This window comes from Argentina silus, assembly GCF_951799395.1.
Source record: "Argentina silus genome assembly, chromosome: X".
Lineage (NCBI taxonomy): Eukaryota > Metazoa > Chordata > Actinopteri > Argentiniformes > Argentinidae > Argentina > Argentina silus.
This window is the reverse complement of record NC_139653.1, coordinates 43,992,206-44,016,889: the sequence shown is the minus strand read 5'-3', so window position 1 is coordinate 44,016,889 and position 24,684 is coordinate 43,992,206. Positions and strand designations below refer to the sequence as shown.

The window sequence follows — 24,684 nt, the reverse complement described above, 5'->3', positions numbered from 1 at the left end:
TACACAGATGGACACACTTTTGCTGCCATTTTAAGTACAGTAGCTGTAGAATTTAATGATGGCCAAAAATATAGATGTGTAACAAAAGTCCATCCAATTATGCCAAATTGCAATATTTTGAGTCGTATATAGTAAATATACACAGTCTCTCCAATTGAGGTGGTAGTGCAAGGTCCCATAGCACTAGAGTAATATAACTATGTAGGGAATCATGATTGGATCCAAAACCTGTGTCTTTTTTAAAATTGTTGTAAACAGGGTGTCTTCTTGAACTGGTTGTAAACCGGTTCAGTAACACTAGCACTAAAAGAGTGAAGATGTTTCCGCCATGCCTCTTGTAAAAACTAAACAGCTGCTACCTCAGAAGCCTGTAGCAGTACTGTCTGTTCCTAACACCAGCTTTGCTATTGACGTTGTGAAGGGTTTAGCTTCCTGGTTGCAGAATTGCAAAAATAGTAACATAAAAAACTAAAAATGTAAATATGTCTGAAGGTTGATGTTCTGTACCTGTACTGTACTGGTTGTTGTCTTCATCATTTTGAACAGAGGAAAATGAAATCCAATAGAATGAAGTGACCATCTAGTCTGAGGCTGTAGCAGAGGCTGGTGGAGGTAGAAATTGTTGTCATGAGCCTGTCCTCCAATTTCTGCCTCCACCAGCCTCCCCTGCTGTGGACATGGCCTTAGCCAGGACATTGGCTACTAAAAAAACAATGTTGAGGTCAGATTTAGGACTAGTGGTAAGATCTTGTGGAAACGAGGTCAGCCTGAGGAAAAAAAGCAGCTCTTCACACACACATGCACGCACACATACACGCACGCACACGCACGCACACACACACACACACACACACACACACACACACACACACACACACACACACACACACACACTGACAACAGCTGCTGTGCTAGTCCTTTTGAAGCTTGTACCTCTTGATGGGGCTGGGGGCCACAGTCACCATGACAATGAAGGGAGAGACCCTTAGCTCTATAGGCCATTAAGCTGGCATCAGATGACCGGGACAGGTGGTGGTAATCTGGGTGTCTTTACACAGTTGGCCTATAGGGGGCAGTACACTCTCTTACATTCATAGACACATTGACCTCAGCATAGCTGCCATGGAGTAGGTAGAAACTGCCCCAAGCACAGACACAGGGTCAGATCATGTTGTCTTTGCCTCGTTATTAAGGTTAGAGCTGGGGCTGGGGTAATCTGATCCCAGGTCTGTGTTTAAGGGCAACTTCTACCTCAAGATACTGTACAAGCTGTCTCCCAGGGGAGGCTGGTGGAGGTAGAAATCGGAGGACGGGCTCCTTGTAATGCATGGAACAGAATGAGGAATGGTATCAAACACACATGTTCGATACTGTTTCCCATTCCTTGATACCATTCCTCATTCCATGCTTCCACCGATCTTCTCTGGAATCTACTCTGGACCACTACAGACCATGTGTAACATTGCTCTGAACATTTTTGTTTTGTTATTTGTTTTGTTCCAGTTTCTTGGATTATTTAGTTGTTGTTTTTTTGCATATTTTTGTATTTTTGTAATTTATTTGTACTCAAGAAAAAATAAGTTGTGGATTAATTGTCAAAAGATGATATGGTTGATGAAGACAAAGTGATCCATTTGAAGAATTGTATATCCCGTCTTTGTTGGTTGTAGTTGTTTGTTGTCTTTGTCCCGTCGTTGTTGGTTGTAGTTGTGATGGATTGGTTGATGGTAGTATCTTCATAAGCTGTATTCAAGGATATTGTGGCTGTTTCAGTTGTTTAACCCAAACGATTGAGGGTTATTTTTCTTTATTTTTAGGCTTGGACACCTCAAAGAATCATTGAAAAGGGAGTTTGTTTCATTTTCCTGTTAATTATTTCTCTCTGGTTCACCTTGGTCCTGTCCAGAAACAACCCCCAGCCGGTTGGCCCTAGACACTTGTGAAGAGTTGATGGGACTGGGTAGGTATACGCCAGGAGGAGCTGGTGGAGGCAGAAATCGGAGAAGGGCTCATTGTGATGCATGGAACGGAATACGGAATGGTATCAATGTTTGATATCATTCCTCATTCTGTTCCAGTCATCACAATGAGCCTGTCCTCCAGTGTTTACCTCCACCAACCCCCGCTGGTATAAACAAAATATAAATGCCTTCTGATTTATCTGTAAAGCCAGATGGAGCTTAATACGTACCCTTTCAGATTGAGACAGTGTCTCCAGGGACTAGGGTTCGTTTTGTGGCTGACCTATTCACTCTCAGCGGCAGAGACAGCAGATAGCAAAAGCACTAAGCAGGCTATCAGAGAATGTTAGTTGACGCATCACAGGCATGGTGGCCGGTGTACCATGTACATGCATATCAGGGGAGGCTGGAGAAGGTAGAAATCGGAGGACGGTCTCATTATAATGCATGGAACATAATGATATGTTTGATACGTTTGATATGTTTGATACTATTCCCCATTCCTCGATACCATTCCTCATTCCATGCGTTACAATTACCCCAGTCTCTGATTTCTACCTCCACCAGCCTCCATTGATGCATAGACACTAACATGGTCAGACAGAGTAGGCGTAGTGGGTCAGTTGCAATGAACATTAGCAGGGGAAGATCTCACAGTTTTGGCTCCAACTCAGACTGAATCTAACTCAAATTCATCAGCAGTTAAAAGGCCCACATTCACGTGTGCCATGCTGCCAGAGGCAAATAATATCTTGTCTCAAAGAGCCAGTCCTTTATCAGGAAGATGAACAATATTGGAATATGGACTGTGATCAACTCTTGATGCCATCAAATAATGAATACGATCCACACCAGTGGAGGCTAGTGGAGGTGGAAATCGGATCTCTACCTCCACAAGCCTCCCCTGATCCACACACTAAAGACTCCTAGTCCATTATGACAATGCCAAAACACTGATACTCCAATTGTGTCAATGTAAAAAAATTAATGATACTTAAGATGTTTTAAATGAAGCCAATACGCAGAATAACCAGAATTAACCAGCTCACTAATTGCTTGCTGCAGGAAGGATCTTATCAACTGTTTATATAGACCGTTGTAATAGCAATGAATGAAGGGCTGTGTAGACTATTGTATGATTTTGTTTTCTATTCAAATTGTGCCTTTTTTTTGCGATAAGCTTTTGAATGTGCATTTGTGTTTTCTAACTTTTTATGGCAGCTTAATTTAACGTTGTGATCATGATATTTGAAGAAGTGCTTTCAGTAACCCGTGAGCTTTGTATTGCAGATTTGTTGTAAAAAACTGTAATGTAATTAAAGATATGATACACAGAATTGGGGTACTTGCTATTTGCCATTGTAATGATGAAGGACAAGTGAGGCCTAGTGGGGAAGCTTCTGCACACTGACGTAGTACTCTTTTGTAATCACATGGTGGAACTCTATCACTATGGTGATGGAGGAGCAACAATCCTCAGCGTTGCTGTGTTGACGGTCCATAGCTGTGTCCCTATAAGCCTGAATGTGCTCTTTTCCTCATCTCATTTCCTTGTCTCCGCTCCCTTGGCCTTGAACAAACTGAAATTATACATTTAAATCCACCTGCCCCCCCTTGAGTATCAAATTGCCATGTTTCATACAATCGTGACTAAACTGTACATATGATTCTTTTTTGGATGAATTGCAGTTTTGTAATTAATAAGATTCCAGTTTATATGTTTCTTTGTGAAAATAAAACCATAACAAGAAAGGAGTCTGTTGTGTACTATTTTCACCAGCGAGCCCAGATGTTGTGTACACCATTAAAGCATCAGCGGCTGCTATTGCTTTGATTGATATAACTGTATGCATAGCCAATTACGTTCAATTATCTCGTCAAATGTCAGAATTAGTGAAGGCCTACTTTGGGTATTTCCATATAGACACAACAGCTGTACATCCATAGTAAATCGGAACTCGCAAGGCTACATCCTCGGAGGGGGACAGGGAGGAGACTTGTCCCTGTCCAAGGTACTGAAAATGTAGTCATGTTCCGTACGTGTTTCTCCAAAGTGTTCCACTAATTATCCATACTGTTTGAATAGATGAGGCATTGGTGATACCCCAAAATATTTGTTCAGAGACAAAGAGAATGGTCTGATTTCGACTAATTTAACTGTGACTGTCTCTACCACTAGTATCGATGTGACTGTCTCCACCACTACTCGTATCGATAATTTTCAAAAGTCGATATAGGGTATGGCCAGTTCTTCCAATCAGCTGCACTGCGTGCGATCATCTCGCGTGTTCCCGACCCGTCACGATGTCTTGTTTTCATCAGACGACAGTAGCCAACTGTACTACCAGCTCAATCCAATGGGTGAGGGAGGAGAGGAGGGATGTGCCCGTCGAAATATACTGCACTCAGTCCGTTTCCATAGGCTACACTGATGTAGAATCTTCTTTATCATCTCGACCTTCCTCTAAAGTGTTTTGGCAATAATTCTACCTGACGCAGTGAGATGGTGCGACAGTAAACAAGACAGATTGATCCATCTCGGATAGCCACGGAAGACCGTAGTGCGGTAGGCTACGTCGCATCATTTCATGCTTTTTTTTTTTCTGTGTAGCCTATATCATAGATTGCTTCGTTATATTTCTTTCTTACATCGAGATTTGATAGACCTATTTACTGAGTGTTTTTGGACGAATGCCGCAACCCATAAATGATTTTGGATGGAATATTCCTGAATACAATGTTTCGGTCGAATAAGGGCTTGTTTCTAAATCTTATGAATCCGCTATTTTGATTTTGGACTCCACTCAAAATAATCTAACAGCACGGTAAGAACGTATTATTGTCATAGTGATAGTGATCGCCTACATCAATTGAGAGTATACTACTGTAAAACCTCTGTTTAATCATAACTGTCAACAAACTCAAATCTACCTATTGCGTTGGTTTCTTCCATCTCCCTATTGGGCGATTAATAAACCTTTGCCACCATGACCTCAGTGGCGAAGTCACACTTTCTGTCACACGAGTTGACGTGTTCACAGTCAGTGTATATTCTGTTGTCTTTATTTGGTTGTCTCGGGGTGTTTTCTTTGGTAATCGCTTAGAGAAAATGACTTTATTAAGTTAAAATAGTTCACCCACAGTAAATGTGGATGAAGCATGCTACAGCAGTGCTCTCTAGGAATGTACAGAGTAGACACACACACACACACACACACACACACACACACACACACACACACACATGCCCAACCCATAATAACACCTTCAATTCTTGACAGTCCTCAATCACTTTCAGACTAGCGTTATTGATCAAGAGCTTGGGACCATGATGCTCAGATGACATCCTTTATTGTGTTCCCTGATTGCAGAGAAGTGACACACACACACACACACACACACACACACACAAATACAGTCATCACGGTGATGCATGAACATCCTCTATCCCCACACTCTTTGAGCAGGGTGCTGGTGGTCATGGATAAGGGCTTCCTGAACAGGCAGGTGGAGGGTGTGGAGAGGAGCGTTGTCTTCCTCAGACAGGAGCAGCTGACCCTGCTGCATGGTCTGCATCTGGAGATCCTGTCCTTGCAGAAACGATGCACTGGTGAGCTTTACTCACACACACACACACACACACACACACACACACACACACACACACACACACACAATGATGTCATTTCCTGTTTGAGACAAATGGATATGTTTTCCATTTAATCAGGCTTAGTGGCAAGCAGTACAGTACAGTATACTGTATATCACATAGGAATTAACTGTACTCTCCATCACCAGCAACCCCCACAGAGAGAGAGACAGAGAGAGAGCAGCAGGCTAGTCATGGGGGATGGGTCAGATCAAATTAGAGTGGTGGAGAGTAGACAGTGACCCCTTTAACCAACTGCCAAGCAGAGGCAGCCCTTACACTGCAGAATAAGATCAGTCCAATAATACCATGATGCCACTCTAGTTATTTTCTTTATTTTTAACGGCCCATGTCTCACTTCTTTCTCTTTTCGCCTCTCTCATTCCTCTCTCCACATTTGTTCCATGCTCTTTTCTTTCACAATGTCCTCACTCACTCTCTCTCCCCCCCCCCTCTCTCTCTCTTTCACTCCCCCCCCCCCCCCCCTCTCTCTCTGTAAAGCGGTCTCCCAAACTGTAGTTAAAGGGCAGTGCGACATGGTGTGTTGCTTGATTGACAGACTTATAATTGAGTCCCTGGGGTAGGTTTACAGTGTAACAGAACAATCAGCTACAATCCAGTCTTTGCTTTTGCCCATGTCTTCCTTATTGTGAATAACAGGGTGAATAACAGACAGCTGGATGTTATTTTTTACAGAGTACAGGCACATCTGGGTGAAAGATGCACCAATGTGTTATAGTCAATATGATCTTGACTATATTGGTCTTCATCATCATCATCATCATCAGTATCATCCTCATTATCATCCATACCTTCATCATCATCATCATCATCATCATCATCATCATCATCATCATCCACACCTTCATGCACACCCCGACTGATCCCCCTCCATCGTCATAAACAAATGAAGGCTATAATATCGACACTTGGTTTTGAGCATTGATGAAAAATAACCACTTTTTATTGCACTTCTATTTTCCTCTGTCTGGCCATGTCCGAAAGCCTAACCCTAACCCTAACCCTAACCCTAACCCTAACCCATACTATTTAGAGCCTACTGTTTACTAAAAGTACCTACTACATACTAACCATACTACATACTATTTAGAACCGACTGTTTTGTAAAAGGACCTACTACATACTAACCATACTACATACTATTTAGAACCGACTGTTTTGTAAAAGTACCTACTACATACTAACCATACTACATACTATTTAGAACCGACTGTTTTGTAAAATGTATGTAGTAAGCGACACATTTCAACATACTACATCTCATTCATACTGAGAAACCATCATCTATAGCTCAACCATATCATTCATAGTAATTGGTTACATTTCATTACTGCCCGCCTCCCTTATCTGCTACATTGAATTCTGGGACTGGCTGAATAGTGTGCAGTGAATTCATATTACATGGACAGGCAAATCTAGCATTACATCGTGGCGTTTTTTTACATACTAAATTTCATTACGTATTTCGCACACTGCAAAACTTTCTAATCTTGCATCACAGCCTCTGAGTAACAGTGACTCTTGCACATTCATTCATTCTTGGTAGCTGGGAGGCTGGTGGAGGCCGTAATCGGAGGACGGGCTCATTGTAATGCATGGAACGGAATGAGGAATGGTATCAAACTGATACCATTCTTTATTACATTCCATGTATTACAATGAGCCCGTCCTCCGATTCCTACCACCACCAGCCTCCCCTGGTCGGAAAGCTGGGAGATGGAGCTGCAGTTATAAGTGATTCCCTCCCAGGGTTTCTATGAAAGGGAACCACAGGTCAATACCTTCCTGGCAATCAGGGGGTCTGATTCACCCTCTGTAGAGTTATGCTGTCTATGCCCCCACTGCCCCCCCCCCCCCTCTCTCTCTCTCTGCCATCTGTGGAAGTGGATGATGGGATGTGCTGAGCTGGCAAGAGAACAGGGAAAGGGTGTGAGAGAGATAAAGAGAGAGAGAGAGAGAGAGAGAGAGAGAGAGACAAAGAATAGATAGATAATGTGTTTATTTCAGGGGGTGAACTGTCTTTTCAGCCCAGTTGGAAAGGGAATGGGCATGAGAGAGGGATGTATGGAGCAAGAAAAAGAGTGTATGTTTTTTTTCAGGATAGGTACTTTTTCAGGATTATTTTGGGGTGGATTATTCAGAGGCAGCCTTTATACTGGAGAGTAAGATCAGTCCAATAATACCATGAAGCCAATCAAGTTATTTTCTTTATTTTTAACGGCCCATGTCTCACTTCTTTCTCTTTTCGCCTCTCTCATTCCTCTCTCCACGTTTGTTCCATGCTCTTTTCTTTACCAATGTCCTCACTCACTCTCTCTCCCCCCCCCCCTCTCTCTCTCTTTCACTCCCCCCCCCCCTTCATCTTGTCAGCCCAGCTGGCTAGGAAAAGTGTTTAAGAGTGTGATGGATAGAGCATAGATACATACTGGAAGAAAGAGAAGAGAAGAAAGAGATCCAGTTAATCTATTATGTGTACAGGTTTTTAGGATACACAGTTGAATTTCTTTGGCAGTGGTGTTCCATCTTGCCCATCTTGAATATCTCTGGTCTTTGTCCTTTGAGAGTAACCCAAGCATGATGTTTAAGCCTGACGTCATATACTGTACAATCGCTGACTGGAGGAGACCTGCCTTAACTCAAACCGGCGAAACGGAATCAGTTTAACTCAATAGGTTGACGTCAACACAGTGTGTAGAGTGTAATCACGTCTGTCTGAACTGCAATCAAGATAATTGCACCACAGGCTAGACGCTAACAGCTTGGATGTATCATGCACTGTTGGTGGACCTTTAATGTGACACGACAACACCTGATTGATTGCCGTGATGTTCTCTATCGTATACTCATACACTCTGTCTGTGCTTTAAAATATGTCATCTATGTGTCTCATTGGTCTGCTCATCCCTGTCTTTGTCTTTCACACTGCTCTCTCTTTGTCTCTTTGGTGGATCATACAGTGCCCTGCATGAGTATTGGGACAGTGAAGCATTTTTCTTCTTTTGGCTCTATACTCCAAAAAGTTTGGATGTGAAATCAAACAATTACTATGAGGTTAAACTATAGATTGTCAGCTTTTATTTATGGTTATTTGTGTACATGTTGGTATCACCATTCAGAAATTACACTTTATATATATATAATCCCCCTAGTTCATGGCACCAAATGTAATGGGACAGATTCATATGTATATTCTCTCTCTGTTTTCTCAGAGCTGACATGCGAGGTGAACGTGAAGCCTCCAGGCAGGAGCCAAGTGGGTAAGTTGAAGTCTCTCTTTCTGTCACTGCGCCTCTCTTTCTGTCACTGCACCTCTCTTTCTCTCACTGCAACCCCCCCCCCCCCCCCTCCCGCCATAGCTACCCCTATCCCTTTCTCACCCTCAACCATAGACACCCAGTTTCCGTGACAAACCATCCTATGAGAACTGGTGTTTATGTTTATGTATGGCTGATTGGCTCCCAGGATTAGAAGGATCGGTCATGGTTGGATAGTGTGGCGCAGCATTGGCCAATGTACACATCATCCATGTGAAAAAATAGCAGCAAGATTGTGTGTGTTAACACATGTCCTTAAGATTGTGTGTGTTAAGTCCTTAAGGAGTAGGTTGTGGTAGAGTGTCTAGCTACTGTTTAAGAAGGGAACCATGCTGCTAATGATTTATCTTAGATAATTACATAGACGAGGGGTTGGGAGTGAAAGAGTGATAGAGAGAAAGAAACAGAAGAGGGCTGAAAGGGGGGTCCTGCCCAGCTGCAGCTCATTAGAGCCCATGCCATCCCCCACTCTCTCACTCCACCACATCCCTGCTGTCTTCTCCACCCTGGCAAATTGATCCATCCCTTTTTCTTTCCCTCCTCTCGTTTTCCTTGCAGCCCCGGTGGGGGGATCCAATTACAGCCTGTTTGCTGAGAGAGAGGGAGGGATGGGGGGATGGAGGGTGGTACAGTTAGGGGGGCATCAGATAGAGGTAGAGAGATATATAGTGTAATAAGAGAAGAAGAAGAGAGAGAAAGAGAGAAAGAGAGAGAGAGAGAGAGAGAGAGAGAGAGAGAGAGAGAGAGAGAGAGAGAGAGAGAGACCAGCGCGAATATGAAGATCAGATTACACAGCATTTTCTATGTTGAGTACATGACCTCATCCTGGGTCTGGTGGGCGACAAGTAGATGGAGACATGGAAGAATCAGACCCCAGGGAGAGCAGGGGTTACCTAGAGAGGGATGTGTGTGTGGGGGGGGGGGGGAGAGAGAGAGACTGAAGAGTACTGTAGGGATGAGCAGGATAGGAAGAGAGAGGGGTGGAGGAGGAGAGAGAAAGAGGGTTGAGGTAGAGGAGGGATAGGCTATCAGGCCCTACAGTAATCTAAATCTAATGGAGCATCAACACTCGTTCCTCTTCTTACACACACACACACACACACACACACACACACACACACACACACACACACACACACACACACACACACACACACACACACACACACTGCATTTCAGTTCAGTTCAGTTCAGTTCAGTTCAGTTCAGTTCATTCAGTTATAGCCCTGCCTAACCATTCGATAACACATACAATCCCAACAGATCAAAGCATGTTCAGTTTCACCCCAAGTACACTTCAAGTACAGCACCATTGCTCCTATTTCTGGGGATTTTCCCCCCTGTGGCTATTTTGACCTAGTTTCGGGGTCAGTGCCCCAGAGAGGCCCAAGAGAGGCTGTGCTGTGTAGTAATCCCAATGCCCTGGCGGCGGCTCTCTCTTGTCAGCCCAAGGCCACAGCCACAGCACTGACTCAGGCCTTTTCATCCATCTCTCCCACTGAAGGATAGAATGGCTTTGACAAGTGGAGACTTTGCTCAAAAGGGCAGCATACCAGGGGAGGTGGAGGTAGAAATCGGACAGGCTCACTGTAATGTATGGAATGAAATGAGGAATGGTATCAAACCCTTGTGTTCCACACAGTAGATTGAGCCCGTCCTCTGATTTCTACCTCCACCAGCCTCCCCTGCAGCATATGCATGCATACATTCACTTTAGGCCGGAGTTTTTCTGACGGGGTTGAGGGGGGGCTTCTTTAGAATGCTCTGGGTGTCACGGTTCCATCTGGCCACCAGAGGGTGGGACTATGGACTCACAGGTATTTCTAATTACTAATTAAGGACCCTTATAGTGGCAGAATTTCAATTCTGCCCTAATCTTCTTAAGGTTACCATCCTCCAAAATGGCTGTGAGCTCTGTGGAATGTCTTGAGGTGTCAAGGCTGTGATGTCATCACAGCTTAAGATTGATTGTAGTTGGGTCTCCTTATCAACAGCTCCTAATTTAAATACTGTGGTTTTTAGGGTGATATAAAAAGTTCCACCTGATTGGCTCCCCACTGCTGTCTTGACTGCAGAGTCATTACCTATCTTCCGCCGTAGATTGAAAACCCATTTCTTCAGGCTACATCTTAACTGTCTCTCCTAAAGACCTCTTCATCCCCACTACCCCCCTGTGCAAGTTTCTCTCCTGAAAATAAATAATTAAAACAAAAATCCTTTCTTCTCGCATTGTGACTGCCAATAGCCCCTGGTCCTACCATAGATTACTTTTTCATTTGATTAATTCTATTTGACCTTTCTTTGTCACACCCTCCACTTCCACCTAGCCTATGCCAGTATCTCTCTCTCTCCTGTCTGTCTCTGTCTGTCTGTGTGTGTATGTGTGTGTGTGGGTCAGTCTCGTCATCTTCTCTACCTGCTCGGTCTTCACACCTGTGGTTCATCACCTCATCTACTCACAGTATTTAAACCCTAGCTTCCTATCCACTCATCGCCAGATCGTTGTCATTACAAGTCAGTCTCGCTCTCGGCCGCTTAACAGCGCTTAGTTTCCTGTAGATTCTCTATGTCTAAGTATTTTTCTCACCGCGTTCTCTCTGTGCTACAGGAGTACTTCCCGGTTTATGCCTATCTGCCTACCAGCCTGCCAGCCTGCCCTGCCCTACCTACCATGTCTGCCTGTCTACCTGTCCTGCCTGCCCTGTCTACCTGCCTGCCTGCCCTGCCTGCCTGCTACCCTACCCTGCTTGCCATGACAACGAACCCAGCAGACACAGAGTCCTTCCACCAAGCCCTTATCTACCAAGGCACCCTTCTTGGACAACACACACAAGCCCTCAAGGCCATCTCCAGTACAGGGGAGTTTCTCCGCCAAAACCTGCGCCAGCCAAGATGTCCGTCTGGGGCAATGAGAAAAGGCCCTCAAAGACATTTCGGATAGTTTGAAAGAGTTTTCAGCTGTTCTCAGTAGCCTCCTCAACCCATCTACCTCTCAGGCACCTTCACTAGTGCCTAGCCCAGCCCCTAGCTCACCTCCATTTTTTCATGAACCTTTTTTCTCCCCACCCAAGCTTTATGATGGAGATTTGGGTTCTTGTCTGGCTTTTTTAGTTCAGTGCTCCTTAGTTTTTGAGCAGCAATCCCTCACCTATTCCTCCGACCGGTCACGTATTGCTTGCCTGCTCGGGTCCCTTAAAGGAGCCACGCTCGCCTGGGCCTCCGCTGTTTGGGAGAGACAGTCGGCGATCTGTTCCTCATACACGACTTCACTCAGGAAATGTGAAAAGTTTTCAACCATCCTGTCCAAGGCAAGGACGCAGCCCAGCGTCTTTTTCTCCCTTTGCCAGGACTTGTGCAGCGTGGCCTCTCTAGCCATCGAGTTCCGGACTCTCGCTGCCGAGAGTGGATGGAATGATGAAGCTCTACAGGGCGCGTTCCAGAACGCTCTGAGAAACGCCAACAAGGACGAGTTGGCGTCCCGCGATGAGACTCAAGACCTCGACCAACTAATCTCCCAAGCCATCCATTTAGACAACCGTCTCCGCGAGCGCCACAGGGAGAGGTCCACCAGGTTACAGCCTTCCATCCCATTCCCGTCTGTGACTCCCCTGCCCCACCTGTTATGGTCGCTTGAGAAAAGGGCCCGCTCGTCAGTAAGCAGGAGAGATACTGGCGAGCCAAGCAGCATCTTCCTCTGTCTCATGTCCCCTACTCAATGCCACCCTAGTGTGGCGATCCCAGTAACTGCCCCACTCGGCCCTCATTGACTCCGGGGCAGATGAGTTTCTTAGACCGGGAGGTAGCAAAACAGATGGGTATTGAGATTGAGCCACTCAACAGGATGCTGCTCGCCCTCGTTGAGTACAGAATAGTTCCGGTAACTCTTTTACTGTCAGGTAATCATCAAGAGATAACTAGACTTCACATTCACAGTCCCCACTCCCATTTGGTGCTCGGTTTCCCCTAGTTACAAACCCACAACCCGCAAATAGACTGGATCTCAGGTAAGGTTAGCTCCTGGAGCGAATTTTGTCATTCTTACTGTCTACTCTCGGCCCCTGCTATCTCTGACCTATTGCTCCTGCCGGAGTCGATCGATCTCTCCTCTGTTCCGCAGGAGTACCACAACTTCGCTTCAGTAAGCACCTCGCCATGTCTCTGCCGCCTCACTGCCCTTATGACTGCACCATCGACCTCCTGCCCAGTGCCTCCCTGCCCAGTGGTCGGCTGTACAATCTCTCCCGACCGGAATGTGAGGTGATGGAGACGTATATTCGGGACTCCCTGTCTGCAGGTATCATCCGTCCTTCCTCCTCCCCGGTGGGTGCGTGTTTTTTCTTTGTGGGGAAGAAGGATGGTTCTCTGCGGCCATGCATTGATTTCCGTGGTCTGAATAACATCACTGTAAAAAACAAATACCTTCTGCCACTAATCAGCTCTGCTTTCGCCCCTCCTCCACGGAGCTTCCGTATTCTTGAAACTGGACCTACGTAACACCTACCACCTAGTCCACACCCGTGAGGGCGATGAGTGGAAGACGACATTTAACACCCCCCTTGGACACTTAGAATACCGTGTGATGCCTTTTCGGTTAACCAACACCCCTGCTGTATTTCAAGCCCTGGTCAATGATATTCTTCAAGACATGCTGAACCAGTTTGCTTTTGTTTATTTAGATGATATTCGATTTATTCCCAATCCCCTTCGGAACATGAAGTGCACGTTCGCCAAGTCCTTCAGCGCCTTCTGGAGAAGTTATTGGAGAAGTTATTTGTGAAGGCGGAGAAGTGTGAGTTTAATGTCCCCAGTGTGTCATTTCTGGGGTACGTTATCGCCCCAGGTCAAGTTCAGATGGATCCTGCCAAGGTGTCCGCTGTGGCAAAGTGGTCAACAACGACCAGCCTCAAGCAGTTGCAGCGTTTTCTTGGTTTTGCTAATTTCTATCGCAGATTCATCCGGAACTACAGCCTCTCACAGCCCGCACCTCCACATCTACTCCCTTCTGATGGACGCCTGAGGCTGAGGCCGCTCTCAACGAGCTCAAGCGCCATTTCATCTCCGCCCCGGTCCTTATCCAACTCGATCCAGCCCTGCAGTTCATCGTGGAGGTTGACGCCTCAGTCAACTTCACCTTGACTTATCGCCCTGGCTCCCGCAACGTCAAGTCTGACGCCCTGTCCCAGCTGTTCTCCAGGGAGGAGAGGACTACTGATCCGGTTTCCATTTTTCCACCCACATGCTTCATCGCCACCCTCACCTAGGAGATTGAGTCGCAGGTTAGACAAGCCCAGAGCCAGCAACCCGACCCAGGTAATGGTCCCCCCGGTTGCCTGTTTGTCCCTAACTCAGTCCGCTCCCAGGTTCTCCAGTGGGCTTATTCCACATGCCTCATCTGTCATCCTGGAATCAACCGGACACCCGCCTTCCTTCACCAATGGTTTTGGTGGCCCTCCATGGATGCGTATGTCCAGTCCTTCATCACTAACTGCACCATCAAGATGTCCTCCAAACCCTGCTCCAGCCTTCTCCATCCCCTGCCTGTCCCCAGTCGTCCCTGGTCTCATATAGCTCTGGACTTTGTCACTGGTCTCCCTCCATCTGATGGTAAGACTGCCATTCTCACAGTCATTGATCGTTTCTCCAAAGCTGCCCATTTTGTCGCCTTGCCTAAATTTCCCTCAGCTAGGGAGACCGTTGACCTCATGGTGGACCACGTTTTCCGCCTCCATGGCATTCCATCCAACATCGTGTCTGACAGAGGCCCCCAGTTCATCTCCCAGGTCTGGAAGGCCTTTTGCAAGGCCCTGGGTGCCACTGTCAGCCTGTCCTCGAGTTACCATCCTCAAATCAATGGCCAATCGGAGCGGGCCAATCAGGAGATGGAGGCTGTGCCCCATTGTTTATCATCTGCCAACCCGTCCACCTGGAGTTCACACCTGTCCTGGGTCGAGTACACCCATAACTCCCTCATCAATGCCTCCTCTGGTTTGTCCCCCTTCCTTGTTCTTTCGGTTACCAGCCCCCCCTGTTTCCTGCACAGGAGGAGGACATTGCGGTTCCGTCGATCCAGGCCCACATGCGCCGCTGCGGGAGGACCTGGAGGCGTGCACACACTGCCCTGCTCCGCACATCCACCCGGTCCCAGAACCAGGTGAACTGCCACTGCACCCTGGCACCCAAGTACTCCCCTGTGCAGAAGGTATGGCTTCTAGCTAAGGATCTGCCCCTCAAGGTGGTGTCCAAGAAGCTGACTCCCCATTTTGTTGGTCTCTATGTGATTGAGTCTATCATCAACCCCTGTCCGGTCCGCCTGAAACCTGCCACTCTTCGTGTTCACTTCACCTTTCATGTATCCCAAATTAAGCCTGTCTCCTCCAGCCTTCTGTCCCCCCCAGTGCCTGTTTCCCCTCCTCCCCAGATGATAGACGACCACCCTGCCTACACCCTGGCTTCCCATCCACTCATCGCCAGATCGTGTTGTTTGTCGTTACAAGTCAGTCTCTTCGCAGTGCTTAGTTTCCTGTAGATTCTCTGTGTCTAAGTATTTTTCTCACCGTGTTCTCTCTGTGCTACAGGACCACTTCCCGGTTTCTGCCTGCCAGCCTGCCCTGTAGGCCTGTCTACCTGCCTGCCTGCCCTGCCTGCCTGCCCTCCCTGCCTGCTACCCTACCCTGCTTGCCATTCCTCCCTGCTACTCCGTTCCCCCCTATTCCCTCATTAAAACCCGATTCTTTTATATTTGTGTCCTGTCCCTGTGTCCTGAGCTTGGGTTCCTTAGCTCTGACCGTTACATTCTTGCACTAAATCAGCATAAACTCAACAATTCTTTGCACATAGTGATAATTACATTGGAGTCAGATCATCAATCTTAGATATGCTTTGCTATTAACAAAATATAGCCAAAAGTCTCTGCCAAACCTTCATGTCGAAACTGATATTAATATAATTGCTCTACACCCTTCCTTATACCAATTGTGTTTTTCTGTTCTTCCTTTGTCTAAGCTTGGAATTGCCTATGTTGTGCTCTAGCCTCTCGACCCTTCTCTAGTTTTAAAGCTTTTGTTCCTCTATCTCAAGTATTCCTGTTTTTTGTTATTCTCGAGTGTTTCCTTTGCATGCTACTGTGGATACTATCTGTAAAGTGGTCTATTTGCCTTCCAATTGCATTCCCTGGTCTTCCCCTTCTGCTCCTGGGTCCTACTCCACACAACCTCACACTGGGACTTTGTGAAAATAAATGGTCCTGGCTCTTAAGTGTAATAGCAGCATGTTGAAGTTATATTTCTTAATTTCTGGTGTTTTAGCCCCATAACATACAGTCATATGTATTGGTTATAGGATTGTATACACAATAAATCAATGTTTTCAATATAATGTTTCATTTTATGCTAATTTAAGGCACAGGTGCTGCCAGTTAGCGTGTATCCATCAACTACCAACCCACCAAAACAATGACCTTTCTCCCACTCCTCTCCTCCCGTACCAAGCTGCTCTTTCACTCTTCTCCTCCCATACCAAGCTGCTCTTTCACTCTTCTCCACCAGTAGGTAACTGGCAGCAGATGGCACACCCTGCCAGTTGCCATGCTGGAGATTGGGTGGCTGGGATTTGCTCAATGGCTGCATACTATAATCCTTCCCCCATATGTGACCAGTCTACTGCCTTTGTCTGGAAAAGCCGTCAAACGCCCATTTCCTATCTGGCATTTTGGCATTATCCCCCAGTGTGTTTTTCAGGGCACATCAGTGATTTCAAGCAGCCAGTGTAACCTCATTCCATCTATTGGGCTGACTGGATCATATCCTGTATGACATTTGTGTCTGCTCTATGTTCTGGTTGTGTTCCCATATCGGGGAGGGTGGTGGAAGTAGAAATCGGAGGACAGGCTCATTGTAATGCCTGTAATGTAATTCCTGCTGTGCTGTGTGTAGGCCTTTGTGTATAAATGAGTGTGTGTGTGTGTGTGTGTGTGTGTGTGTATGTGAATGTATCTGTTAATTAATGTGTGTGTTCATTTGTGTGTGCATCTCTGTATATGCATCCTGAATTTCATATGTGTGTGTGTGTGTATGCGTGTATCCGTGTGTGTGTGTGTGTGTGTGTGTATGTGTGTGTGTGTGTGTGTGTGTTTCAGACCTGCAGGAGGAGGAGGAGCTCCTAGAGGCCCGCTGCAGGGAGGTGGAGGGCCGTCTGTCCGAGCAGCAATGCACTCTGGGCGAGATGCGCAAGGAGGTCGGCCACAAGGGAGTGCTGGTGGGAGCGCTGAGAGCCATCCTGAAGGACAAGGAGCGTCGCTTCCTGGAGGAGCTCAAGCGCCGCAGCCACCGCTCCACCGTGCTAAACACGGAGCTGCAGAAGCAGACGGAGGCGGCCGCCTACCTCTCCTTCCAGCTGCACGCTGCCAGGCAGAAACTCCACCACCAGAGGCTGCAGCAGAGGCAAGGCCTGAGGCTGAACACTCAGGGGGCAGAGAGGTACACCCTCCCTCCTCAGTGTCCCTCCTCCATGACCTCCGTGGCCTCCATGAGCACCCCCATGGTCAAGCCCAAACGCCGGAGCAGCAGGCCCTCATCGGGGCACCTCCTCCGGGCAGAGAGGGCCAGGGAGTGTGTCCCCCAGGAGAGGGTGACAGGCCCTGCGGAGCCCACAGCCATGCCCGACCCGGCGCTGTTTCTCCACCCCCGCAGGCACAGGGCTCGGAGCCACCACTCCCCTGCCCACAGACAGGCTTCACGTGATGTGGAGAAGGAGGAGGAGGGGGGTGGGGAATCCCAGGAAGGGGCCCACAGACTGGCTGCCACGGCCACAGCACCCCCTGCTACTGAGACCAAGGCTGAATAGCCTAGCCCTACTGTGACCATCCCTTTAAATACATCATCTTCATCATCATCATCATCATCACTATGAAAGGCTGATTTTTTTTTTTACGTTTAACGCTCCTGCAGCTTGATGAAACTGATTGATTGATTGATTAACTGATTGATAATTTTCCATTTAGTGTATCGCTGTGATGGACACTTTTTTTTTGGGGGGGGGGGGGGTAGTGATGTGATGGACAGTTTTATCATTCACAAATGATCTAAATAACTTAGTAAAGTTGTAAACATTAAGTATTAAGGCATCACTAATCACTTTACGTCAATATGGAATCATATTGTAGGTTTAGGTGTATACTGTATCTACTTTGGGGCCTTAATTGAGTGTATCTTTCTGCTTTGATTTGTAAAGGTTAGTTTGACCTTTGACCTTTGACCGGCACCTTAGAGTATCCATATACTACAGGACTACTGTGCAGCTTTCTCAAGAGGGTAAAGTTGCCACTGGGCAGGGATCTAGGGTCAGCTAGTGGTGAGGAATCGAACCCAAAATTTTAGACTCTCGACTCTTTGGAGTCTCAAGAGTCTTGAGAGGGAGAAGAATCAACTCCCGCAACTCGACTCTTTGGAGTCTCAAGAGTCTTGAGAGGGAGAAGAATCAACTCCCGCAACTCGACTCTGTGACTCTAATTACCACTGCTAATTTATGTCTGAGACAACAAAAATGGAAGATAATGTCTTGTAGACAATGGTAATCTTCTCCCAATGCATTGCTAGCCCAGTCAAATAGGGTTTTAAGCACATATGCACACACCTGACATTACAGTTTTAGTATTTTCGGACAGTTTGCTATTTTCAGAATCAGAATCAGAATCAGAATTCTTTTTATATATTACATACATACAGGATACATATACATACATATACATACAGGAAATTAAGTATATTTGCACATACAGGAAATGGACTTGGTGAGGTTGGTGCATGGACATAAAAAACAAATAGAAAATATTTACAAGAAATTTACAAAATAGCAAAGTATTAACAAAATAGCAATAACAAATTTACAAAAAAAGAGCAGCAGAACAATACATCTTGTAGGCACAAGAGGCTGTGCCTACAAGATGTTGGAGTTGAGAAATAATTGACTCCATCAAATTGAAAGCAAGAATTGGAGTTGGGGTCGACTCCCAAAATCCTGGTCATACACCACTAGGATCAGCTTCCCCTCTCCAAATCCTAACCTTAACCAATACTGGGGGGAAAATGCAAAACTAACCAAAAACCATCTAGGTGATATTTTCCCCCAACTCCTTTCAACTAGACATGCTCTGTCCTTATAGGGACAGTCATGAATCAGTCCTGGGTTGCCCTTGCCGCAAACATTTGTCTGACCTCTGTTTGCTGACTCACAGCAGGGAGGGGCTGAAGGGTCTAGGGTGTCCTTGCTGTGAAAAGTATTGATGTATCTCAGATCTGCATTGACCTCACTGGCAAAGGTGCCACATGGTGCAGTCCTGCCTTCAAACCCCACTCAATTAAGTTCCTTTAGTCAGACAGACCAGGGGAGGCTGTTGGAGGTAGAAATCGGAGGACTGGCATGTGTTTGATAGCATTCCTCATTCCGATCCATGCCTTACAATGGGCCCATTCTCCGATTTCTACCTCCACCAGCCTCCCCTGACACAGACAGTACATTCATGAGTTGAACAATAACTGACAGTGACATTGGTCCAGTGTCCTCACATTTAGATGAATTTGGTTCATGTGCCTCCGGGCTTTAGGAAACAGTAACCACCCTGAGTCATTTTATTCTTATCAAACAGTGATCAACTCGTTCTATGAGCTGAACTTGATCCAGATTTCAACAGCTATATAACCCACAGAGAACGGGTACAAAGGGGTGGAACAAAATCACCCTGGGAACTCACCAAAAAACATTTTGCATGTCTTAATCATGTTGTTATGTTGTGTGTGTGTGTGTGTGTGTGTGTGTGTGTGTGTGTGTGTGTGTGTGTGTGTGTGTGTGTGTGTGTTTGTGTGCGCGCGTGTCCCAACTCCATTCCTGGAGGTACCCCCCTCTATAGTATATGAATGCTTTGTATAAACAAGACAAGAGAGTAGATTTCGGGGATAATCCATTTGGACCGGTTTGACCAGATGTTTCTCTCCGATGGGGTTTGTGTGCTGTACACAAGGAAGAGTATTTACCTGTGTGGTTATTTACATCAGTGACTGTTGTGGATTTTTTGCCTCAGGGAAAATGGACCCAGTAGAATATTGTTTAAGATATCCCTTTGTTCACTCAGTTCTGTTGATTTATTTGTTGCTTATGTTGACGGTTGATTTGGCTACTAGTCAGGAGATACTTTAAAAGGACTGTTGCTAGATTCTTGTAAATTTCATTCATAAATCTTAAGGAAAATGCTCAGTTCCCTAAATAGGTTGGTCGTGTTGGCTATGTGTATTGTGGCTCCCAACCCTGAGCAGCTGCTACTGAAAGCCATAGGTTGACAACTGTCAGTGTGTGTCACTATTGAACTACCCAAAGGCATTTTCTTTTGCATCTGGTGGCCTCTAGTGGTGTGATGGAGGAATGGCATCCTAAACAAAACTTACTACTGTATGCTACTTTTCTGGGTTTGGTGAAGCTTTCAGCTCAAAATGCTGGATTTGCTTCTTTGTGACAGTTAGAAGTTATTGATTGCTCAATAAATGTTGGATAACTGCTATGCTACAATAAGATAATTCAAAACTGGATCAAAGTCAGTCCATGGTTAAGCTGATAGGCATAGAAGCTATAATGAAAACTAACTACTAAAGTGCATTAGAAATCAATAAGTAGCAGCACAATATAACTGAAATTCGCATATATTAATTCAAAACTGAATTGAATTTGAAATATGTTGCTGTTTTGTAGGACCATAATGGGCTCTTGAAGCAAGTGAGTCTGTTTGATGGTGTTGTCTTTGAGCCGTATATCTTTGTTAGGCAATATACTGTAGCCTCTTAAACTTGGTTGTCTTACTAACTCAATATAACCGGGAGTCAACTTTGGGGTATTTATGAGATTTCATAAAATAGCATATATTGGAAGGACATGTTTATGATTGTTTTTTTATCAAATGTTTAACTGATTGTTTAACTAAATAGATTGTGTTGATTATATCACAGAATGTTATGTTATATACCATCATGTTATAGATTATATTTTGAGGCATATTGAGGAGCTATTGTCATGGTGCGCATGTTGAGGAACAGCAGGTTTGTTGAATTCAACGCAAACACGAAGCTGTTGCGACGGTAAGAAGAGTCTGCCTCATTATATGAAAAGTCACTACAACTGTCTTCTTTTTTGTAGTCTCGTTCCCAGACGCTTCCGGACAAATGCGCAATAGCCTGGGGACGAGGTTATCTTTTTTGTAGAAAAATGCAAGAAGGCAATACCGTGGCGTCATGCTCTAACGCTTGTTAATGGCACTCAACCTTCACCCTGGCTGGGAAGTTATTTATCATGAATGTGAGTGTACTGTTTCTGCGGCTTTTCAGAACACATTCCCCATTCAATTTGGAACTGAACATGGCAAAATACAATACGCTCTGTTTCCTCAATGCATATTATATGATTAATTCCGATGTGTTCTTTGTCGGTGTGAAAGTTGACTGTTAAGGTTTTTTATCTAACGTCCTTAGGGGTGATATTTGGTATATTTCCTGTGCATAAACGGTAGGCGATGAGGTGACGTGTTTGTGTCTCGCACCAGCCACGTCCAAAGGAACATTGCATCTCCATTTCACTTGGTGACATTCTATTTACTTACATGGACATTGCGTACATCAATGTTAGCAATATTGGTCTAGAGAAAATACAATGGTACTGCAATTCAAATTCTGCACTTTGTTTTATATAAATGTCTACTGAGACACACCCTGATACAATATCACAACCACAAACGGGATTACAATCCCTTTATTCTTAATCACGCACGTCTGTGATCTGCATAAGGATTCCGATTTTGTTCAATAGTGCATTGATCGAAAGGATGTCTGAAGACCATGAGCCTAAGTGACCAACACACTCCGAGTGTGTTGTATGTCCTTGTCCTCTCTCTCCTTCCGTTCAATGACATCTCCATGTGGCGTCTCCATATCTTATTATGATCAAACATGACGCAGAGAGAGATCTGAAACTCCTCTAAGGATGTCTTCAATCTGAGGAAGGAGCTGGTTCCTTTTTCACGATCACACTTTGCCCCTATACCTGTTGCCCTATACCTGTGTAATAGCTTTGTAATTACTGTAGTAACAACATTGCATGTGTTATCATCACACAAGTGGAATAACGACATATCCTTATTCCACTTGTGTAATAAAACATAAACTATTCAACTCTTTATAAAATGCAAATACCACCTAATTACTATGTCACAACAGCAATCACAGCCATTACTACAAAGGTATAGTAGCACTTTCATATCAAGTGTTACATTTCTCTATTCTTGTGGCAAACTCTCACCTTTGACCTTTGGTGGTCAGTGCTCCTGGCAGAAACCTAATGAGGAACCATAATGGATGGAAGTATGCATTACGTAATGTATTGTGCAGCATCTTATTGATATGTGTTTGCCTTTGTCGAGCAATAACGCATTATGGCACTGGTACTGCTTTGTTCCCTCTGTCACCAGAATATGCAGTGACACACTCTCTCAGCCTGGAATTTTTTAGAGTAATATCATGTCATTCTTTGCTGAGAAGACATCCCTTCTAACTCTCTCTTTAACTACCGCACATACTGTGTTAGCTTACTACTTACTGTAGAGCTTAGAGCTGTACACGTTATTTGAATAAAATTCAGGATTGACTAAAGCAGTATTGACTATGGTATGATTATTATTATTTTTTATTCTTTAAAATGTATTATTTGTATACACTTAACCACCCGGTAAAGTATGCACTGTACAGTGAAGTGGAGGCCAGGTGGAGGTATCAATCTTTTCGTTATGAACAAATAAAAACAAACAAAGAGACAGTATTGAAATAAACCAGTTTTCATCCATGACTAATTTCAGCCAGTCAAATGTATAACTTTTATCATTGTACCAAGAGACCAAGGTGGTATTTGAGTGAACTTCCTGTGTTGCTGAATAGAAGTGGTAGTTTCTACTAAGTGTCCATGAGTCTTGCCAAGGGAGACAAAGTGATACCTTATCCTGTACAACCTGTCAATAGTCAAATTGATGTATTGTTCATTCAGAGGTCAGGGTAACTGCTGCAAGCAGATGGTACTGTAGGCTACTGAGCTCATCGCACCCCCAGGGAGACACACTGAGACAGAGGTCTCTTTTACAGGTGCGCCCTGTGCAGAATACAGCTATGATTACAAACCTTTAATATACAACACAATAACATACAAAATACATACATTAATTAATCAAAACAAGAGCACGTCTCTGTGAGCTGACGCCTGACACAAAGACGAAGGAGTCAATCTGTGGAGTCCATCGAGGAAGGTCCTTAGTTGTCTAAAACCCTGCAAGCTTGTAGAATAGGGCTCCGGGCAGCTGAGAGGAAATGGAGAAAAACCGGCCTCCCTGATGACCTAAAACCTTATCTCTCTCTCCTCCTCAACTACACCTCATCTGCATCAGCTGCTAATGCTTCTTACTACCATTCCAAAATTCAACCCTCTGCCTGCGACCCAAGGAAACTGTTCTCCACATTTTCTTCACCCCTCAACCCTCTTCCTCAAAAGAAGATGACAATGACATTAGCAGCTCTTTCTCTCAACCTCTCGCCAACACTGCTACCACTCCTCCCAAACCCACTGCGCTACACTCGGTCTCTGGTTAATCAGCTCTTTCCCCTCTCTCCCCTGATGATATTTTGATGATGATATCACTCTCCTGGTTTGCATCCTACCTGGCTGATCGCTCTTACCAGGTGACGTGGAGAGGATCGCTGTCCTCTCCATGAGCCCTCACCACTGGGGTCCCCCAGGACTCTGTCCTAGGGCCCTTACTGTTCTCCCTCTATGCCAAATCTCTTGGCTTGGTAATTTCCTCACATGGTTTCTCCTACCACTGTTACACAGATGACAACTCTCTTTCCCCCCCTCTGACTCACAGGTGACAACACGTGTCTCTGCGTGTCTTGCAGACATTTCTGCTTGGATGTTAGCCCACCACCTCTACCTCAACCTTAACAAGACTGAGCTGCTCTTCCTCCTGGGGAAAGCCTGCCCTCTCCAAGACTTCTCCATCACAGTAGAGAACTCTACTGTGACCTCCTCCCAGACAGCCAAGAACCTTGGTGTGATCCTTGACAACCACTTATCCTGTTTGGTGAACATCACAGCGACAGCACGCTCCTGTAGATTCTTCCTCTACAACATCAGAAGGATACGTCCATTCCTCACCAGGGAAACAGCACAACTCTTGGTCCAATCACTTGTGATCTCTCGCTTGACTACTGCAATACATTCTTGGCAGGGCTCCCCGCCTCTCCAACCTCTACCCTGAAGATCATTCCAGGACTTGATTTAGCTAGGTGGCTCTCCTTCCGTTCCATCTACCTCCATGCTCTGATGTATCAGTTAAAGTGTAATAGGCTTCTGGATTAGCTAGCACCAATGAAATGTAGGTCAATATGATAAAGGTCATCCTAAACAGCCAGTAGTTCCATTTCTCCACAAGCTATGCCAATTAATGTAAGGTGGTGCTGTGCTCCCCTATCCATAATGTAAATGGTTATTTGCTCCAAAACGTCTACATGTCATGGAATGTAATTTGATTAGTTTTCCAAGACAAAATATAAGCTAATCCTTGATGGGCCTAAACAAATAACCGTTTTCCAAAAATGTGTGGCACAATACGCTTTCCGTAGCCAGGCGTTTTGGGGGTGGGAAGAAACGCAAAGGCAAAGAG

The 24,684-nt window shown here is 45.3% G+C and overlaps 2 protein-coding genes across 2 annotated transcripts in view; both read left to right on the top strand.

The window, feature by feature from the left end:
- tlcd2 (TLC domain containing 2) overlaps positions 1 to 3,703 on the top strand; it is a 23,651-nt gene extending 19,948 nt beyond the window's left edge. Inside the window, exon 4 of the mRNA XM_083695923.1 lies at positions 1 to 3,703. This exon is cut by the window's left edge and continues 1,209 nt beyond it. The gene's annotated coding sequence lies outside the window, so the exon portion shown is untranslated.
- Positions 3,704 to 5,441: 1,738 nt separating this feature from the next.
- On the top strand, positions 5,442 to 17,786 carry ccdc92ba (coiled-coil domain containing 92Ba; the record flags this gene model as incomplete). The annotated part of the gene is made up of 3 exons (XM_083694744.1): positions 5,442 to 5,571; positions 8,841 to 8,888; positions 17,080 to 17,786. 3 exons carry the CDS (start codon positions 5,442 to 5,444, stop codon positions 17,784 to 17,786), a joined length of 885 nt encoding a protein of 294 aa, XP_083550870.1.
- Between the last annotated feature and the right edge of the window lie 6,898 nt (positions 17,787 to 24,684).